Source organism: Lissotriton vulgaris, chromosome 1_2 (genome assembly GCF_964263255.1).
Source record: "Lissotriton vulgaris chromosome 1_2, aLisVul1.2, whole genome shotgun sequence".
Classification (NCBI taxonomy): Eukaryota; Metazoa; Chordata; class Amphibia; order Caudata; family Salamandridae; genus Lissotriton; species Lissotriton vulgaris.
Window position 1 is genome coordinate 44,535,284 of NC_141686.1, and position 21,436 is coordinate 44,556,719.

Below are 21,436 nucleotides of genomic sequence, written 5' to 3' on the forward strand. Positions count from 1 at the left end.
CAAGGTGTGCGTGTCACCGAATCAAATGATGTGCAATTAGGTGTTGTGAACACACGTGGATTTCCATACGGATCAATTAAATTCAATGCCATAAGATCCTCTGAATTGAAAGATGTGCATGTCACCGAGAGCTCATGCACTGGAAGCTCAATGCAATATGCAGTGCAGCTTATTTCAAAATGGCACCACCGTCGTGCTGCCGTGACACGCTGTACCGTGCCGACGTCACAGTATACTTCTGCGTCAACAGCACTTGCCTCGCTTCACTCTGCAAACAATCTAAAGCCACACGCAGCAACAGCATTCCAGCTCCACACTGCAAACACCTTCCAGTAAGTACCCTCAGGCCTCGCACAGTGCTACGCATCAACACTGCTTGCCTCGCTCCACTTTACAGGCAACCTCAGGCCTCATGCAGCAACTGCTCTACAGATCTGCAATACGCTTGCTCACACGCCACAGTCAACACAAGTAAAAATATTGCCTCCAACCACTGAGGGTGAAGTGTCATGTCAGTGAACTCCTTACATCCACTTCAAGTTCATCCCGCTTGGAGTCTGTCTACCACTCCAGGGTTTATTGCATATAAATACAGGGTCCGTAAGAAGACTCAATGTAGAGAGCGATGCCAGCCAGTACCCACAACTCTGCTTCCCTGCTGGCAACTTCAAACCATAACTCCCACCGTTCCTTTCACCCCGAACCTTGTGTGAAAATCCTCTCCTGCAATTGTAGAACTTGGTGATGCCATAGAATGATATTGTAGTGGTGTTCTAAGTAAGGCTTTCAGTGAAAAAGCTGGAGGTTACTGTGAAGCTGTAGACATGTACTTGTGAATAAAGAAGTTTCTACCTACTAACCACTGTGAGTGTGGTTACTACACATTTTGGCGATGAGCGATCTGCGCAGGGGGCAGCATACAGAGTAACCTCCACCTCAGCAGTTAAATGAAGAATTCTGCTGATGAAATTTGGTTTACAAACCGTGAGTTATATATATTTTAATATTTTATCCGAAAACTCAGAGCTCAACGAGAGACTGCTTATTGAATCCCATTTTTGTGGGCAAATTGACCCTTTAAATATTGTGGACTTAACGGATTTGTTTTCCCTGCTTTGAACCAACCGCCTTAAACAGTGGTCAGCATACTACTGAGCTCCTATTGAGACAAGCTTTGTTTATAGCTCTGTATTGTATAGACAAGGATTGCTTGAATCTCCGTACTGACCATTAAGATATTTTTTTAACTTTTGGCTTCTGTGCGTTTTCGAGGGAGGCGTGCAGCCATTGGAGTCTCGAGCTGGGCCTCGAGGTCGATGTGTATGCGAGACATGAGACACGAGCCGTGTTAGAGGCCTCGAGGTGGATGTGTGCGCGACACGGGAGACATGAGCCGTGTTAGAGGCTGACACGCGCACATGAGAATGCTTGAGTGTAAACGAACGAGAGCGTTTCTACAATTGTTGCCATAATTGAACGTCACGTACGGGTGCTGCTATTTACGGCAGAAGAGGCCAATTACAGTGGTGTTAAGTGAATGGAGAAAGAAAGAAACACGCCGGAGGCTTACCGGAAAGCGAGGGTCCTCTCTCTCTTTATCGTGTGTGTCCTGTTCGCCTGTTCTTCAGCATGGCTGAGAAAACGTCACCAGGACACGTGACTAGGCTGGCTGGAACAATGTATATAGAAAGAGAACTCATTAAGGAATCTACCCCCAGATTCATCATGGTCATGTTTTGCGAGTCCTTAATAGCGAATTTTAAGGATTCGCTATTAAAGACTCGCAAAACGGGATGCATGTAGAAATCGCAATATTTTATGCGATTTCTACTGCTTCCTTATTTGCGATTCGCTAATTGCTAATCGCAAATAAGGAATGACTCCCCATTCATTCCTATGGGCCTAAAGGCCCATAGGAATGAATGGGGAGTCATTCCTTATTTGCGATTAGCAATTCGCGAATCGCAAATAAGGAAGCAATTGCAAGGGTGCCAGGGTGTCCAAAGGACACCCTGTAGCACCCCTGAAATGGTAATGTACACTTGTGTTGCGCACACACATGTCCAAAAGACGTGTGTGTGTAACATACAACTTAGAAAAATGCACTAAAGTGCATTTTTCTAAGCTTTTGCTATTTACCACGTAGTTAGACTTCGTGGTAAATAGCGGCCCCAGATTGCGAATTCGCAATTTTTAAATGGTTCATGAATTGCATTTAAGGAATCTCAAATTGAGATTCCTTAAATGCATTTAATCGCAATTTAGCGATTTCTAGAATTGCGATTTTTGCATTTGGGATGATGAATCCCAAATGCAAAAATAGCACTCGCAGAGGGCCAGATTCTCAGAATCTGTCCCTTTGCGAGCCGATTTCGGCTTGATGAATCTGGCTGAAAATGTGGAATAAGAAATTTACTGTGCAAAAAGAGAGCAATCTACCACAATTGATGGAAAACAACATCTACAGAGTTACTATTTTAAATAATTCTTTTAGTTTGTTAGTTTGAATTTTTAAATTAGTTTATTGTTGTAGTTTATTTTTTTAGTTAGTTGTGGTAGTTTGTTATTTCGCTTTTCATTGCGGATATGGCAGAACAGAGCATGGCTGCCCCACCCAGTTTTTTGGGCTGTTCGAGGGGAACCAAGTATTCCATGAAGAGGTGGAAGAATATATTTTTCACCTATATGTTGGCTATTGGTAGGGACAAGTATGGTCCTTTGAGGAGGCAAGCCATATTGTTGCATCACTTAGGGACAGAAGGAAGGAGGATATATGATGACCTTTCTGAAGTATCTTTGGGAGTTGGTAATGGTCAACCTGTAACCGTTTATGATATGTCATTGCAAATGTTAGAGAAACATTTTAAGCCCAGATGTAGTGTGGTTTTTGAAAGGCATACATTTTTTTGCTGCTCACAAGCTCATGATGAAGACATAATGACTTATGTTGCAACGTTACCTGGTCTGGCAGTAACATGTGACTTTTAAGGTTTGATGGAACCTCTAATTTGTGACCCAATTGTAAGATGCATCAGTAACAAGAAAGTCAAAGAGAGACTCATATCTTTGGATCCTACGTTGGATGAGGCAGTGCAGATTGCCAGGAGCATGGAGCATACTGCAGTTTGGATGAAGGAGATTGATATGGGGAAATTGAGTGTGAAATCTCCAGAAAAATAGGTTGTTGCACTTGACGTACAAGAGGTTAAAATGAAAAAAACCTACTAAAGTTGCAGAGCCTAATACAGATAGAGTAGGCGAGAGAAGAAAAATCACGTGTTACAGGTGTGGTTCTCCTGGGCATACTGCTTCTAGCTTTGCATGCGGGGCAAGGATCAGGACGTGAAGGTGGTGGGAGGAAGGGACACCTAGCTAAGGTATGCAGAACGAAGGTACAAAATTCAAGTATGAAGGTAGTAGAGAATTTTGGTGAAGTTCAAGAAGAAATTGTGCTATCTATCGATGAATATGAAATTTCTTACCAAGAGTTCGAAGTGCAAAGCAGTAAAGGTACGAGCATACAATTGGAGAGTACAGGAAAACTAGAAAAGCATCATTGTAACATTACTTTAGGTACTACTCAGGTCAAGATGCTAGTAGATTCAGGTAGTTTATTCTCTCTAATTTCTAGAGATATTCATGAGAAGAATTTAAAAAAGGACATGAGTAAGTTGCAGCAACCTGATATAAAAGCAGTGGGTTATGGTGGCAAGACAATTAACATTGTTGAAATTGTGGAAATGGAGCGGATGAATATATTCTTCTTAAGCAACAGTGTGTATGTTACATAAGATGGTTCTAACAGCTTGGGGTGGCGGCACCAAAAAGATTTAAACATCATTCTTGATCCTAATGGAAAGGAGCCAGTGATGGTGGTGGAAAATATGCATAAGTATGAGTTGCCTGTACGCGACATCGATTTGGAATGGGAAAAGAAGTTAATATTATCCTTTCCACATGCGTTTACAGATGAATTAGGTATGCTGAAGAAGTTCACTCATTGCATCATTTTGAAGAAAGGTGTTATAGAAGTAATACATAAAGTTAGGTCCATACCACTGTTGATGAGGGAGCCGCTTCATAAGGAGCTTGATAAATTGTTAGAAAGTAAGATCTTTGAACCCTTTGAGTCTTCTGAAAGGCTCACATCCAATAGTGGTTGCTCCTAAGGATGGCAACAAAATTTGTCTTTGCATAGACTTGAGGGACTTGAACAAGAATATATGAGTCGGCCATCAGCCACTTCCCAATATCGCAGAGATGTTGAGTGTGATGGGAGGTGGAAAAATATTCAGCGTTTTAGATATGTCTGCGGCCTATAACCAAGTGAATTTGCATGTGGAATCACGTCCTCTGACTTACTTTGTGACACCACTAGGGGTCTTTCGTTATTGTCGAATGTCATTTGGCTTGGCATCCCCCTCTGCGGTGTTGCAGATGATTATGAAGAATATTTTTCAGGGAATGGAAAGGGTCTTGTGTTTCCAGGACAACATTATGTTTGTGGGTAGGTCTTTTGAAGATCATGATGAATTGCTGTATGAAATGGTGAGCAGGATCGCGGAACATGGATTGACTATAAAAAAAAGGAAAATGGCAACTGAGAAGGGACCAAGTGAATTATTTGGGGCATAAGATATCTGCCGGTGGGATTAGACCAAAATAAAGTGTTGTGAAAGCAATAGTTGATGCTCCTCAACCTACTGACAAAGAGCTATTGAAATTGTTTCTTGGCTTTGCTGAGTATAGCTCTAAATTTCTATCTAATTTTTCAGATATTGTAGAACCTATGAGAGCATTGCTAAAGAAGGGAGTGCTGTTCGAATGGAGTACAGCTTTTGAGACAGCATTTAATGTAATAAAGGCCCGCTGGTTCGTGCGCCTACTTGGGTCACTTCGATGTTAAGAAAAAGACCACAGTGACAACTGATGCAAGCAATGTGGGGTTGGGTGCTGTGTTGACCCAGAGAGATGATGATGGAGAGAAAGAGATTGGTTATGCACCGTGTCGTTTGCAGGGTGCAGAAATGTTGTATTCTGTTATCGAGAAGGAAGCATTAGCCTGTTGTAGGGGAATGAATCATTTTAGATTTTACCTATGGGGTTTGCATTTCACACTTAGAACGGATCACAAGCCCTTATTGCATATTTTCAAAGGCGGTAACAAAATGCAACTCCACCTATTTCCTATTGGTTGTTGACTGTGAAGGATTGTTTGAGGGGAGTGAATTTGTCAGAGGTAAAAGAAATGTGATAGCTGACTGCTTATTGCAAATGCCAGTTGATGTAGAGGAGGATGTTTCTCTCATGTCTGAAGTGGATTCGTTGACAATTCTTGTTGATAGGGAATTGCCGTTGATGCGTGAGTTGATGGAAGCATTGAGTGCAGATGAGGAATACAGAGAGTTGAAGGACGAGATAAGTGGTGGATGGCAAAATGCTTCCGTTTTGAGTGAAGGATTGAGGCAGTACGTTAAGGTGAAGGATCAGTTGAGCATTCAAGCAGATAAGGTTTAGAGGTGCAACCGCATAGTTCCGCCTAAGGCACTGAGAGGAAGACTGATTAGGATTGTACATGAAGGACACTTGGGGAGGAGTATGAATAAAAGAAGATTGAGGCAGTGTTTTTGGTGGCCTGAAATGGATAGGGAGGTTGAGGAGGTTGTTAAAGATTGTTATGCTTGTAGCAACAGTGACAAGAGCAGGGTGGTTCGTCAGCCTCCTTTAGGGTGTATGAAGGTACTCGACCGACCCTGGGAGAAATTAGCCATGGATTTCCTGGGTCCTGTAAGAATATTGGGGGTCAGGAATAGAATGTTAATTGTGTTAGTGGATTACCATAGTAAATGGTTTGTCATCAGGTCTGTGGAGCACATTACATCCATGAAGGTTATTGAGTTTCTAAAAGAGGTATTCTTGGGGGAACAAATACCTAAGACATTAGTTACTGATAAGGGAGTACAACTGGTTTCCACAGTTATGACAAAGTTTCTTGCAAAGTTGGGAATCAAGCATGATAGAATGGCATCGTTTAGGCCAGAAGCTAATGGATTGGTTGAAAGGGTCAACCGTATTATTGTGGAAAACATTCAATTATCTCTGGCTCACGGATTGGCTTGGAAGGAGGAAGTGGACAAAATGATTTGGGTCCATAGAGTGACGCCTCATTCTTTTACTGGAGTTTCTCCATTTGTTGCCTTTAAAGACAGAGAACTGGCAACCAATGGGTCTCCTGAGTGGTTGCGAAAGAAAAATCAAGTTTGGGTGGATTGTGAATGCACTGTGGCTAGAGTGAGAGAGTCTCATGAACGCAACAAGGCAAATTATGATAAGATAAAGGGATTGACGATTGTTGGAGTGAAATGTGGTGATTGGGTTGCTACAAGGAAAACGGGTTTTATTTAGAAGGGAGAGAGCAAGTTTTCTCAGCCACAAAGAGTGGTTAAAGTAATGAAGTCCATAGTCAAATTAGATGATGGAAAGGAATGGAGTGTGGGTAACTTATGTAAAGTTAATGCTCCATATTTTACTGAATGAAATGTAGTGGAAGTGCATATTTCGCATGTGGAAATCCTTCATCCTTATTATTAGATTGTTAATTTATTGTTTTGTACAATGTTAGTTTGAATTGGAAATGTTATTTTTTCTTCTCTTATGTTTTCTTTATCTATTTTGATGGAATTCTTTGTATGGGGAAGATGTGCGGAGATCCTCTTCTGCAATTGTAGAACCTGGTGATGCGATAAAATGATATTGTAGTGGTGTTCTAAGGAAGGCTTTCATTTGAAGAAGCTGGAGGTTACTGTGAAACTGTATACATGTACTTATGAATAAAGAAGCTTCTACCTACTAACCACTGTGAGTGTGATTACTACACCTTCCTTCACCAGACTTTTATGCCCATCGTTCTATTACATCCCAATGTTCCACAGTCCTCTTAGTCAAGAAGTAATCTAAAGTTCAGGGGTTTTAGGTCTAATATTTATTCACCATTTTCCTTTTGTAGTCTATGTTGCAAGAGTCTCTGAGATCAGTAAAAACCCATTCTGTCATCCCAGGTCCAGCTTCAGTACAGCTAGTAGAGACAGCATTGTGCTGAGCAAACACAGCTAGTGAAAACTCCTCCCACCACTCTAAATGCAGAAAGGTCTATTCAGCCTGGTGATGAGTCCCCCAGGAAAGGGAGAGCACACCTCAACCCCTCCTTGTAACTGTCTAGAGTGAATGCACATCCCTAGCACCTGTCACTCCAAAACCAGACAGTGGATAAACAAACCGGCAGAGGCACACAGGATGGTAAAACAAGAAAATGCCCACTTTTTAAAAGTGCAAAAACAACAGTTGATGGACAGAATGCGGAACAATGTCATATATTCACCCCTGTACAGAGATATGGCCCTAAATCCATCGTTATTTTGCTCACCGTGCCATTCCAGTTTGAACCTAGCCATATGCAAATCAGTCTTGACCCTGTGCCCCATGGGAACAGTCCAGCCCGAACTGCCAAGAAAGGTCCTCCCTGGACTGAAAACAAGCATCCTAGGACCCGTTTCGGGCTTTCAGCTCTCATCAGCCAGGATAGCTTGATTCCAGTGGCATGGAGCGCACGGGACTCACGTCTGAGCACACCTGTCCCACGTGGGGTGACAAATGCAAAAACAACAGTTGATGGACAGAATGCAGAACAATGTCATACATTCACCCTAGTACAGAGTTCTGGGCCTAAATCCATAGTTTTTTTTGCTCGCCATGCCATTCCAGTTTGAACCGAGCCTTATGCAAATCAGTCTTGACCCTGTGCCCCATGGAAACAGTCCAGCCCGAAATGCCAAGCCAGGTCCTCCCTAGACTGGAAACAAGCATCCTAGTACCGGTTTCGGACTTTCAGCCCTTATCAGCCAGGATAGCTTGATTCCAGGGGCATGGAGAGCACGGGACTCACGTCTGAGCATACCCGTTCCACTCGGTGTGACAAATGCAAAAACAACAGTTGATGTACAGAATGCAGAACAATGTCATACATTCACCCCAGTACAGAGATCTGGGCCTAAATCCATCGTTTTTTTGCTCACCATACCATTCCTGTTTGAACCTAGCCATATGCAAATCAGTCTTGACCTTGTGCCCCATGGGAACAGTCCAGCCCAAACTGCCAAGCCAGGTCCTCCCTGGACTGGAAACAAGCATCCTAGGAGCGGTTTCGGGCTTTCAGCCCTCATCAGCCAGAATAGCTTGATACCAGAGTCATGGAGATCACGGTACTCACACCTGAGCATACCCATCCCACTTGGGGTGACAAATGCAAAAACAACAGCTGATGGACAGAATGCAGAACAATGTCATACATTCACCCCAGTACAGAGATCTGGGCTTAAATCCATCGTTTTTGTGCTCACTATGCCATACTAGTTTGTACCTAGCCATATGCAAATCAGTCTTGACCATGTGCGCCATGGGAACAGTCCAGCCAGAACTGCCAAGCCAGGTCCTCCCAGGACTGGAAACAAGCATCCTAGGACCGGTTTCGGGCTTTCAGCCCTCATCAGCCAGGATAGCTTGATTCCCGAACCCGAAACCAGTCCCAGGATGCATGTCTAAACTGGGGTGGTGGAGTGAGCTAAAGAATTATGATGGATTAAACCCAGATCAGTTGACTGGGGGTGAGTGTCTGATTTGCTCAAACGCTCCGTCCATCATCCCCTTGGTATCGCTTTGTTAGCCCTAAGATGGCAGGGCATGCCCAGACGTGGGTCCCTTGCTCACTTTGCCACTGAATTCAAGATAGCCTGGCTAATGAGGGTTATGAACCTGAAATTGGTCCCAGGATGCTTGCTTCTGGTCCAGGTAAGACATGGCTTGGCAGTTCGGGCTGGACTGTTCCCATGAGGCACAGGGCCAGACTGATTTGCATATGGCCATGTCTGACCTGGGGTGGTGGAGTGAGCTAAAGAATGATGATGGATTAAACCCAGATCAGTTGACTGGGGGTGAGTGTTTGATTTGCTCAAACGCTCAGTTCATCATCCCTTTTGGTACCACTTTCTAAAAGTGGCATTTTCAGACACACAATTTAAAAACCACCTTTACTAAAAAAATGTGTTATTAAATTCTGAGTTCAGAGAGAATAAACTCCAAATCTCTAGCTGTTCCCAATTGAAAGTTATACATGTATAATGTTACAGTGCAGCACCACTGATAACCGATGGAACAGCCAGCTTTTTAACAGTGAAAAGCGAAATACACAGTATTTCACCATCATGATATTTAAAACACACCAGTACATGTCCTATCTTTCACATACACTGCACACTGCCCATGTGGGTACCATGGGCCTACCTGACGGGTGTCCTACATGTAAAGAAAAGGGAAGGTTAGGGCCTGGCAAGTTTGGTGCACTTGCCAAGTCAACATGGCAGTCTAAGACTGTGCGCACAGACACTGCAGTGGCAGGTCTGAGACACATTTGAAATGCTACTGGTATGGGAGGCACAATTAGTGAGGCAGGTCCGCTAATAGCATTCAATTTACAGGCCCTGGGCAGACACAGTGCACTTTACTAGGGACTTAACAATAACTCAAATATGCCAATCATGGATAGGCATATTTGAGGGAGCACTCGCACTTTGACACTGACCGGTAGTGGTAAAGTACCCAAAGCATTGAGGCAGCAAAATCTAAATCCATTACACAGTCAAAATTGTAGGAGTTAGAAGCAAAAGGTCAGGGGAAATCACACCAAGGAGGCCAAGTCTAATAACCTTCTTCTGCCTATAGCATGACCAGCAACTGATTCTTAATGCTCCAATGTAAAGTGATGAACAAGACCTGCACAGTACATTTCATATGGAATGTATATAGCACAAACCGAGCTGAAAGGCAAGCGGGTGCTGTTTAGGGTCCAAGGAAAGGCAGGGTGCTTCGAAAGTTAGATAGTTTCAAAGAGCAAAAGTGGACTGTTACTGCATCATGATGTGATCATTAAAGAGGTGAGTCTTCAGTTGATTCCTAAAGTGGAGCAGGGATAGCTTAGTCCTAATGGACACAGGGATGTTGTTCCCGATCTTGGGTGCATAGATGGAGAAGACCTGTTGCCTTCTTTTTTCCTTTTGAGCGCTTATTTGTCCCTAGTCTGTTTTTTCTTTGCTGCACTTCTTTGTCTCCAGTTTGGTGATTTCGTGGCTGCGGGTGTGCCGAGTACCACGGGAAAGGGAGGGATATTGGTTTGTAGATTATGCAGCTAGTTTTGAATATGGTGAGTGCTGGTAAAGGCAACCACTGAAGTTTCAGTGGGGGTATTATTGTCATATTTGTTGAGACCCTTGATAAGACTTGCTGCTCCATGTACGATCTACGAGTAAATGTGGCGATTGTGAACTATTTCATCAATAGTAGGACGATTATTGTAATTATTGTAATGTAGAGCCTCCAGAGACATCACTTCCAGGCAGATTGTTTCTCCATCAAAGAATGCTATGTGCTGTAGGGACCTTTTCATTGCATCAGGCCAAGACAGCATCTTTTCATCTCTGGGAAGTTCACGGTATATCCCTCCCAGAGAAGGCTTTCACTCTGTCAGCATATTCGACGCAGGCTTTTAAACCTGAAAAGGAGGTGGTGGCTGAAATCGTTGTGCAGGGATGATCACCAGTCGCTGCCGGCATGAATAGCGGGTGGGTGGGTGGGGCAGGGCGGGGAAGTTGCACAGGGGTGGTTTAATTTAATAAAAAATATATATGTAGTCAAACTTAGCTTTTTGCCTGCCCGGTCCTGCGTCTTCTCTGCTCTCCAGTAACAGGAAGCAGAAGCAGGCAGCCAGGCACCCTCCCTCCCCTAAGCTAATCACAACTGGATGCCGCCTAGACAGGGGCTTATGGGAAGGTCATTTTCTCCATGTAGGCTGCATTTCACCCTGCATTGAGAAGGGCAGAGTGTGCATGACTGGTTTGGGTGGCCCCAGGAGTCTTTGTGCACTCAGGAGTGGGCAGGCACACCACTCCTCCCCTACCCTGCTCTCAAAGCACCCCGCCCACCTGGCCTCCCACAGCCAAACATAAAATGGTAATAACTGAAAGTTTTTACCATTTTATATTCCTGTTTCTCGCACTGTGAGAAAGCAGTGGGGCGACGCTTCTCCGCCCTAGTGGAGGAGCCGCCCCTGATTGATCATACACAATAGGTTCCCTCACTCACCTGATTTTGGAGACTTCCAAATACTGTTCCAGACCTGTCAGTGTGATTATGATGGAAGGGGCTGCCACCCTGATCTGTAAATAACACGCAACCAACCATAAATCCTGAGATCCCATTGCAGCCGGTTTTCCTGTGAGCTTCCTACTGCCTTCCCCACCAAAGAAAGGAACCTGAAAAGGAATCCTGTTGCTGCTACGTTTAGAAAGATGTGTGATTGCACAGTTTAAAAGTGTAATTTAATTTAAATAATTCATGTTCTGACAGACTACACAGTTATAAAAGACACAACCACAGAAGGTATATTAGACACTGTCTCTCAGGATTATTCTGTGGCATGTAGGAAATCTTAAATAATGCATTTATAGTACATTCTGCATTAAATAAAAAATATTATGTCTGTCAGGCTGCTTTTATGTAGATTGAATGCAGCAAATTTGTTTCAAGTTTTTTAAAGTAATGGTTAAATAAGATTATTTTAAACTTCTGTGTTCATGCTGATGTAAGCAATGTGGCTGAGATATTAAGATCACCAGCATAAGAGACAGGAACTTTATTTGTGCCGCTGTCTACTTACTTCGCGAGAAAGCGATTGAATAATCCTTCCCCAGATGCTTTTAATCACAGCATCACTCCATGAAATGTCGTCTGCTGAGAGTGTGCAGTCTGACTGAGTGGCTTAGGAGGAAAAGGGAAGACTGATGCGTCTGTAAACAATCAGCTTGAGAGGTCTTGGTGGCCCAGTGGTGAAACACATGGTGCCTGTAGGCCACCAGGTCCAGGGCTGGCCTGGCTTTAGGGCAGTGCGACTGGTGCGGCCGTCCTGACCTGTGGAGGGGGGGCGATGATCTCCCCAGGGGTGCTGTGTTTAGCTATATATTATGTTAGGAGAGATAAGGAGGACTTTTGCCCTGTGGTAGCGAGAGAATCCGAGGAAGCGGTCATGGGCACTAGGAAGCGCCAAAAGTGATTGTCGGACCAGGAGCCACCAGCGCTGAAGCCAGCCCTGATCATGTCAAATCGAGAGAGGAGAGCTGTGTTAAAAAATTGTTCTTGGATGCTGTCTATGAGCATAACATTACATAGTACACATGGGAGGAGAATGAGTGTACCCCAGTAATTTTATCACTGGAGTGTTTGTTCGTGGTTGGAGACACGCTGGGAAGGTCTCACTAAAAAGTGTTGATTTAATTTGATTGCTAAACTCCTGAGCCCTTACTAAATACACCCGCTATGTGAATACTATGTCATAGGCCACACATGCTGCAGATTAGTGCTGATTGTCTGCACTGGTGTGGGGCTCATCTATGGTGTGGCCCATGCAAATGTGCCCTGCCTTCTTTCATCACCAAGGCTGTGGTTCCTTTAGGGACTTACAGAACCTGACATTTTGTAACGTTTGTAATATGCTAAATGCTAAATTCCTCATGTAAAGCGGTCTGATACCTCCAGGTCTTGCAGCGCTATATAAAACTCTTAAAAGAAAATAAAAATAAATAAATAAATACATGAAATCAGTGTAATTGGAGTAACTTTTTGATGGGCTAATTCTGGGTGGTGTTCAGGGGGTTACGAGTCACCGCCCTTCTTCAACCGCCAGGGTAATTGTCTCCCAATTTACTAACCGCATGCAGAGAGACACATTTAATTATATAATCTGGTGATTGTAAGGCCACGTTCTGGTAGCTGGGTGTCTAGTTGGTGGGCATTTTAACATTGTAGAAACTGTGGATTGATGTTATAAAAATGGTCACATAAGCTGGAAATTAAAGGACTATCCTTGCTCTGTTAATGAACACACATATTGCTGTGAAGCAAGGCAAGTTTATATTGATGGAATGTAGGCTCAGTTATGAAATCAAAACAGAGAAGTGATGGGTGAATTGCTTGAATTAATCTCAGCCACTGTTAATCACTATGGGCTGTCTTCATGACCATCACTTTTTTGCCCACCATGTCACTTCAGACAAGAGTCAAACACATGCAGATCAGGCTGGACCTGTGCCGGTAGGGACAATGTGGGATTCTTGTAAAGCGCACTGTTACTCTACCCGAGTGTCCTGGCGCTGTAGACCGCTGGAGAACCTGTCCTGGTTTTCCCTGTGAGATGGTCCCTTTCTGGGTATCTCCAGGGTGAAACCAGGCATCCCCGGTGTCTGTGGGGGGCCGTTGTAGAGATGAGGCAAGCTTAATGCCCAGAGTTACCGAGTGTGTTCCCTGGTTAGAGTAGGCACTGAGGCGAGAATTATCGAGTCCGTTGACTCCTGGTCCACGACCCTGCCTCGTCAGGAATTGAACCCTGGTCCCGGGCTGTTCTCTGCTTACAGGTCTGCTGCCTCTAACCAGTGAGCCACACCTCTCCTCTAGCTTGAACTGCCAGGCCAAGTCCTCTCTGAGTGGGAACTCAAGCCACCCCAGAAAAGTGTTTGTCTACTTTGGCCTTGTCAGTTAGGGTGCAGTTTGAGTCCTTTAGCCCTAGTCCTGCTCCCATAGGGGAAATCCAGCCATAATCCCAATGCCATGTTCTACCTAAACAGGATGGTAAGTAACCCAAGACCACTTGAGCCTTGTCAGTTGGATGCAGCTTGAGTCCTATGACACAGTGAGCATGAGATCCAGATCTGTGCATAACTGAAGCACTTGGGGCATTATAATGAAAACAAAAAAGCGATTGGTGGATTTCTCAAATTAGTCTTAGCCACCGGTAATTACTCTGGGCCACAAACCAGTCCATTGTTATTTTTCCCACCATGTCACTTCAGACAGGAAAAGTTTAAAAACAACGGGCTGGAATGTGGCCCTGAGCTATCACCAGTGGCTTATATTAACCATCCATCATCGCCTTGTTGTTTGTTGCAGGCAAAGCCCTGAGGGGAGCTGGTATGCCCAAACGTGGGTCCCATGCTTCCTATGTCAAAGGATTCAACCAGTCCTGGTTTTCCTGTGTGTCTGTCTAGAAAGGACCTTACCAGGACTGTTCCCAGTGGTTCAGGACTATGATTTATTTGCATACTGTGGGTTTTGTCTAGAGTGGGGTAGTGTGTGAAAAAGTGTGGACTAGAATCCTTTCAATCACCTTGTTGTTTGTTGCTCTCTTCTCGCATACAAGTGGTTGCTTCAGCATCCTGGAAAAGGAATCACTCAGTGGCAACATCATTAATATTATATATATTTTTTCCTGAGCTCCTCTCTCGCTGCGATGAGGTATCCCGATGATGAAGCATGTGTGAGGGAAACTGTCCTAAAAAGGGACTCCCCCCTCCCTCCTAGCATAGTCTGCTCCACACACTACTCGCCTTGTGCGACCCCGGAACTGAGGGCTTTTTGTTGTGTTTCATTGTCTTATTTCGGGGAGTTTGCCCGCGCTGGTCCTAAAAACCTCCTCAGGCCCCCCATTTTTGTGCCTCATATGTGGACCCATTGTAGTCTTTCTTTTACATCAATGGTCATTGTGCATGCAAGTGTAAAGCGCATGATGCAACAATGTTTGAAACCTCTGGGTGTGGGCATTGCTGGCGCTCGGCTAAAGAGTGCTTTCATTGCTTCCTGGAGTGTAGGACAGCTCCTAGTGTCATAGGTGGTGCCTGTGACAGGGTACTGGCAGTGTGCCTGAAACCACTACCATCGATTCCGCCATGTTGAAATAGCAGTCAACAAGAGCTGAAGCAATCTTCCCAGGGATTGTATGAGTGAGTGAAGTTTTTACTGTTGGTCCCAGTGCTACAATGTACCTGTTCTGCACGTGGACAAAACTTGCAAAGTGGTCTTCTATGCAGTCCCCGCTCTATGTGTGAGGGAAGCTTGTACTGTTACTGCTTATCTTGTACCTATTTCATAAGCATTACTGAAGCTTAACAATACATAGTTAATATGCAAAAACAAAACAATTGACTTTGTTCATGTTTACTACAGTGGGAATCACAACAGAACGGGGGCTTCATAGAATATAAGAAACCTTGCTATCTCTGTGTATAAAGGATTGTTCGACCTAACTTATCGCTACTCACTTTTCCGCAGGTTGAATATAATGCTGACTGGTATGGACCCATTTTACTTCCATGCGGTGAACGTAATTCTGCATTGTGTGGTGACTTCGATGCTGATGTACACATGTGACAAAGCAGTGTTTAAGGATAGAAGGCCGGCATTCGTCACAGCCCTGGTGTTCGCCGTTCACCCCGTTCACACTGAAGCTGTAAGTATACAATGAACTCAACTCATATGGCAAGGTGGGCACGCGCTTTTCCGCATGATTTCCAAGTAACTGGCAGTCAAATAGCTTGCTATCATTGATTGAAAATTTCCATAAAAAGCAGATAATTGTACATGCAATTTAGTTCAAGTGGGTTAAGCATGTCTGACTGTTCTTTAGTACTAAGATTGCGTCATTTAGTGCAATACCACATGAGAGTTAACAATACAAATGCATCAGAAGGAAGTGAAGGATGGAGAGAGAAGGGATACATTTCCTCCACCATGTGTTATAGGGATATTACAATCAGTGCTTAATTTGAGCCGGTGGCTTCCAGTGCTTGGCACCATAACTTAATTGTTAACCCTGGCACTTTTGACAGTCTGCATTGCTTATCTAAATAAGAGATTAACACAACAACAGTTGTTTATTTTTTCAAAGAACATTAGAAATGACTAATATTTGCTGCCCAATCCATTATTGTAGCTTTCGTGTCTGGAACAGTCTGACATGTCATACTTGTAGGGTGTGTTGAAAAGTAGTTGTGTTTATTCTGTCACCGGTGGCACATATATGGGCAATAAGCAGTGCAAGCTGCCATGGCCTCTTGACGAGGGCCCTGGCACATATTTATTTTTACAAATTAAGCTCTGATACAAGTCGTGTTTATTCTGTCACCGGTGGCACATATATGGGCAATAAGCAGTGCAAGCTGCCATGGCCTCTTGACGAGGGCCCTGGCACATATTTATTTTTACAAATTAAGCTCTGATACAAGTCACCAAGGATTTTTATGTCCATGTCGCGGCATGAGGCTGCAAGCTTTAGTGCCTTTATAAGGTCATGGAACTCTGAGGAGAATACCAAAATCCCTTTTAGGCATTTTATTCCTTATATTATAATGAGCTATTTTTACATCACTCTTTCCATAACTCCTAAGTGGTCCAGTTTTATGTATGTCGCTTTCAGCCAGTTATGACATTCAAGTCAAGATCATTTTCATACTTGGATTTTGCAGACCGAATTTTTATAGTTAGCTTAGCCAGCCAAATTTTTACAGTTAGCTAAATTACTATAAGTCCAGTAAAACGTATGCTTTAGACTGGAAGTCATGTATGACTAACGGTTTCACACATAAGTGGCCACTTGGATGAAATGGAGCCATCATTTTCAAGACTCCCGACTGCAACCACACACGGACGGTCACGCTAATTGATAGAGCGCTGACCGCTAGCGCGACTCAGCCGGCTAGAAAGCAGAATCCACAACCAAGTAAATAACCGAGCAAGGCCAACCCACAAAGCCAGGAAAGCTTGATTCTTCTGTCAAGAGCAAGGGACCAGCTACAATAGACATGTATTTTCACCTGGCCCATTAGCGTTGACACCATTTCATCGGTGACTCACCTAACTGCCATATACCAACCTACCTCCTCTACTTAGTCTTCAGGATCCACATTCACTGGGATCCTTTAAAGCACTTCCCAATTCAGACAACCAGTCCTGATGATGATCCTAACTTCTCCGGATCGAAACGCCGTCGACACAACAGCCTGAATAACAGGCGCACTTTTCTTCTAGTGGCTTTAAGACCTGAATCAAAACTAATTGTGCCCACTGTGATATCACAATGTCACATGCGCCGTTCTAGCCACCCACTGTAAATAGCTTGCACCACTTGCACAGTGCGCCGATTAAGCTGTTTTCTTTTTCACTTGCGTCGCAACCTGCACTATTTATTCACGTTTGTTGCACCAAGTCCCATGTGGTTGTCATTACATTCTATGCAGTGCTGTTTCCTCAACTGTATTCGACCATGAAATTATTTTTTTCTACATAAAACTGAATAAGTTCTTTTTTGACAAAATTATGAGTTATCTCCTTCTTGTCCACCCAAGTAATGCCATGTGCATGCTATGATTAACTGCCTAATAACTGTTACCTTTCAGGACATTGTCTTTGAATTGCATCATTTTCAAGAAAACACACCTGCATATTCCAAAGCATAATTCTAGTTCATGCTTCATAAATAATTTAAATGCTGCTGTTAGAAATGGGGGTCTCAAGTTGGCAGAGGTAGGTTACTTTGTCCAAATAGGAACCCTTCTTTCTAGGATAAGGGAGTTACACTCCTAAAATAACCCCTGCTCACCTCCCCCTTGATAGCTTGGCATGAGCAGTCAGGCTTATTCTAGAGGCAGTGTGTAAAGCATTTGCACATAACCAACAGTAATACAGTGTAAGCACTACAAAAGGGCACCACACCAGTTTAGAAAAATATCCAATATTTTTATATACTCAAGACAAGACCAAAAACAATAAGAATCCACAATACAGTACTTAGAAATCTTCAGTTATTAAAATAACCTTGAACAACAATCCCTCTGGGGCTATCATGGCGTCGTGAACAGACAAATCAAAACAGTTCAGTCGGACCGCGGCGTCGCAAGCGAGCTACGGTGTCGGGATGACCTGCAAGACAGTACCTTTAGAAATGCAGGGTGTCGGCGACCTCTCGTTGATCTTCCGAAAGCACGGCCTCAGCAGGCGTCGGTTCTGGAGGTCGGTTCAGGAGTCGTCGGGCCCTCGAAGTCACACGTGTTGCAGATTGAACTCCTCGCTGTTGAAGTGTGGAGCGCTGGCGTCGGCATGCGTTAGGAGCTGCGGTGCGAAGTGTAGTGGTGCGCCGTGCAATGCCCTCAGGTCGCGGTGAGAGCAGCGGCTCACCGGGGGCGTCAGATGACGTCGTAGGTGAAACCAGGGTTGCGGTGCATAGTGATGCTGTGCTTGTCACAGTGCCTGCAGGTCACGTTGCACGCAGCAGCATTGTTGTTGCTGAAGTGTTGTCGTCAGCTGACGAACTGAAGTCGATGACACCAGCACCGGTAGGCCAAGCCTGGGGTGCGGGATGAGGGCGGTGCATCGTGTAACTTTACGAGAGGTGCCCTCGAACCACTGTGCAAGCAGCAGTGCCTATTTCGGCGTGGAGTGTTGTCATCACGGAGGCCAAGGCGTCATCGTGAAGCGAGGCAATGTGGGGTGTGGATCCCACAGGTCGCAGTGCGAGCAAGGATTAGTGGCAGTGGCGGTGTTAGCAGGCGTCGTCAGTGAGACCAAGTTCGCGGTGTGGCATTGACATCGGCAGTGCCTTCAAGTCTTTGCTGTTCCTAAGACTTCTCGAACAGGGGGCAAGCTCTACCTCAAGCCCCTGGAGAAACTCACAAAAGTAGATTGCAGAAAGTTCAGTCCAGTCCTTTCACTGCCCAAGACAGAAACAGCCACTGCAGGCAAACCACACAACAAAGTGATAGTTTCTCTTCAAAGCTTCTCCAGCTCTTCTATTTGGCAGGCTTCTTGATCCAAAAGAGTTTTAAAGTTCAGGGGTTTGGGCCCAATATTTATACCACAAAATCCTTTGTCCTCTTAGGCAGAGGGTGTCTGTGCCCAGCCAGAACCAGTTCTGCCCTCTTTGGTGTGGCTTCCTGGCAGGAGGTGGAGATGGCATTGTCAGAAGCAGACTAGGTCCATTCAGGTGCAAGCCCTACACTAAATGCAGCCCAGGTCTATTCAGCCCTTTCCTGACCAACCTAGACTATCGGTAGCCACTCCTGCTCCCAGCCCCTGTCATCCAAAACCCAGACAGTCAATCCTCAAACCCAGCAGAGGCTCACTGGATGGTTAGGCAAGAGAATACCTACTTTTTTTAAAGTGGTATTTCCAAACACAGAATGTAAAAATCACCTTCACTAAAAGATGCATCTTTAGATTCTGAGTCCAGGCATACTAAATTTTATTTTCCAACCTAGTTCCCAGGGCCAGCTATGTTTTATAAGATGGTATAAACAAACTCCCCATTCTGTCTTATGGGGAACAGGTGGCCTTGCAATAGTGAAAAACGAAATGGGCAGTAATTCACTATCAGGGCACGCCACACACACTAGGGCATGTCCTGCCTTTCACACCCACTGCACCCTGCCCACTGGGGTACCCTGGGCCTACCTTAGGGTTGACTGATATGTAAGAAAAGGGAAAGTTAGGGCCTGGCAAGTGGGTGCACTTGCCAAGTTGACATGACAGTAGCAGACTGCACACAAGCTCTGCAATGGCAGGCCAGAGTTACATTTAAAGGCTGTTTGTGTGGGTGGCACAATCCAGTGCTGCAGCCCACTAACAGCCTTTGATTTACAGGCCCTGACACACCCAGTGCACTTTACTAGGGACTGACACATACATTAAATAGGCCCATCATGGAAACACCAATCCATGACACATTTTACCACAGGAGCACTTGAACTTTACCGCTGATCAGCAGTGCGAAAGTGCGCAGAAACAATAAGCCAGCAAAAACAGAGTCAAACCAGGAGGTCAGAAAGCAAAAACTCAGGCGAAACACGCCAAAAGATGCCAAGTCTAACAGCTGCCAAAAACGCGCTTTCTGTTACACTGACCAAAAATCCAAAGAGCCTCTTGGAAAACGTCCCCACTTTTGCCAGCGTCTGTCATGCTGAAGGTGTTGGCTCACAACTTACACCTTCCTCCAATTTTGCGAGGCAATAGTCAGTGTTAGACTAGCATAATGGGCAATCTGTTAGCTGGCTTGAAAGGGTGAGTATGTGACATGTTTTTTTGGTCCCGTTGGACGTGAAGGATTTAAAACAGTGATTAATTTGAGCCGGTGCTTGGCATCGGCACTTAATCATCAACACTGACATTTACAGCGCGAACTCAACCCAAAGGTATTGGTGCGCTTCTCATGAGCACCAGTTAAGGACACATTCATTTTTGGTATGCACGTGGGAGATTAAGTGATTTGCCTAGAATCACACAATGTTGAGCCTACGGTGAGACTCGAACCTGGTTCCCCAGATCCAAAGTCAGCATCTCTGGCCATTACGTGACATCCTCTTGACACTTATTGGGTTTCATGATTAGTAGTTGGCTCTGTTTTAGGCGGCACTAATAAGCGCAATGGACTAGGCAAGTAGCCTCGGTACGAGAGTCCGCCACTTATTTTTTCACAAATTAACCACTGTTCCAAAAACAATCAGCCCACACACTGGTCATTTCAAGCCAGCCTATCTTGAAGTTCCAGAGTGCCTGATGGGCCAGTCGAACACAGTAAACAATGCTCAGGTATCCAAGGATGGTGCTGGGGCTGTGGTAGAAGTATGAGATAGTGAAATTTAAAAAAAAAAAAAAAAAAAAAAAAAGAAGTATGAGATAGTTTAATTATCAATGCTTCCACTCCCACATAAATTGTGTCCACGTGGAGGGCTTCTGACCTTCTTCTGTGTTTTATGAGTAAAAGTGGCAGCTGCATAACCAAAGGCCATTATGACAGCACTAACAGCTTGTAAAAAACGTCTATGAGCTGTATGTGATGTAATTTTGTTATCACAGGCGTGTTCTGACATCAGAGCACAAATGTAAGTAAAAAAATTCAATACTTGATTGTATACTTGAATAATATACTCCCATATATTATAGGTACAATAAAGCACTCCCTGACGTACATTTTAGGGATACTTCATGTAACTGAGGAGCTCATTGTAGGTATAAAGGATAATGGCTGAAGCCCGAGTTCCTTTGTAAGGTCATGGAACTCTGAGTACTTGTTGTCAAAATATATGTGTTTGCACTCTGCTCAGTTCAGGCTTGGTGAATTGATTCCTGTTTTAGGAACGTTCCCATGCATACACATGTATTTGACACCTGTTTTAATTAGATGGTTTCTGTCAGTGTTATCATGTGACATTCTGTGGAGGAGTGTGGCTCAATGGTTAGAGCGGCAGACCTTGATGCAGAGTTCTGGCCAGGGACCAGGGTTCTATTCCTACCTCAGCGGGTCTCGGGCTCATAAATTCCTCTGACCGGATATTCTCGCCTCAGTGCCTATTCTAATCATGGGTCCCACGCTGCAACTCTGGGCAATAGCTTGCTTAATCTCCACAACGGCCCCAACAGCGGGAGGGATGCCTGGTTTCACCATGTTCACATTCAAGTTCAAAAATTTATATAGCGCACTACTCACCCAGAGGGTCTCAAGGCGCTTGAGGAG

The 21,436-nt window shown here is 44.4% G+C and overlaps 1 protein-coding gene across 1 annotated transcript in view; it reads left to right on the top strand.

Annotated features, from left to right (window-relative positions):
- Positions 1-21,436, top strand: part of TMTC1 (transmembrane O-mannosyltransferase targeting cadherins 1) — a 1,524,654-nt gene that overhangs the window by 110,767 nt on the left and 1,392,451 nt on the right. Inside the window, exon 2 of the mRNA XM_086952798.1 lies at positions 15,205-15,382. Within this exon, the coding sequence (XP_086808924.1) occupies positions 15,205-15,382 (178 nt within the window). The remainder of the gene's footprint in view (positions 1-15,204; positions 15,383-21,436) is intronic.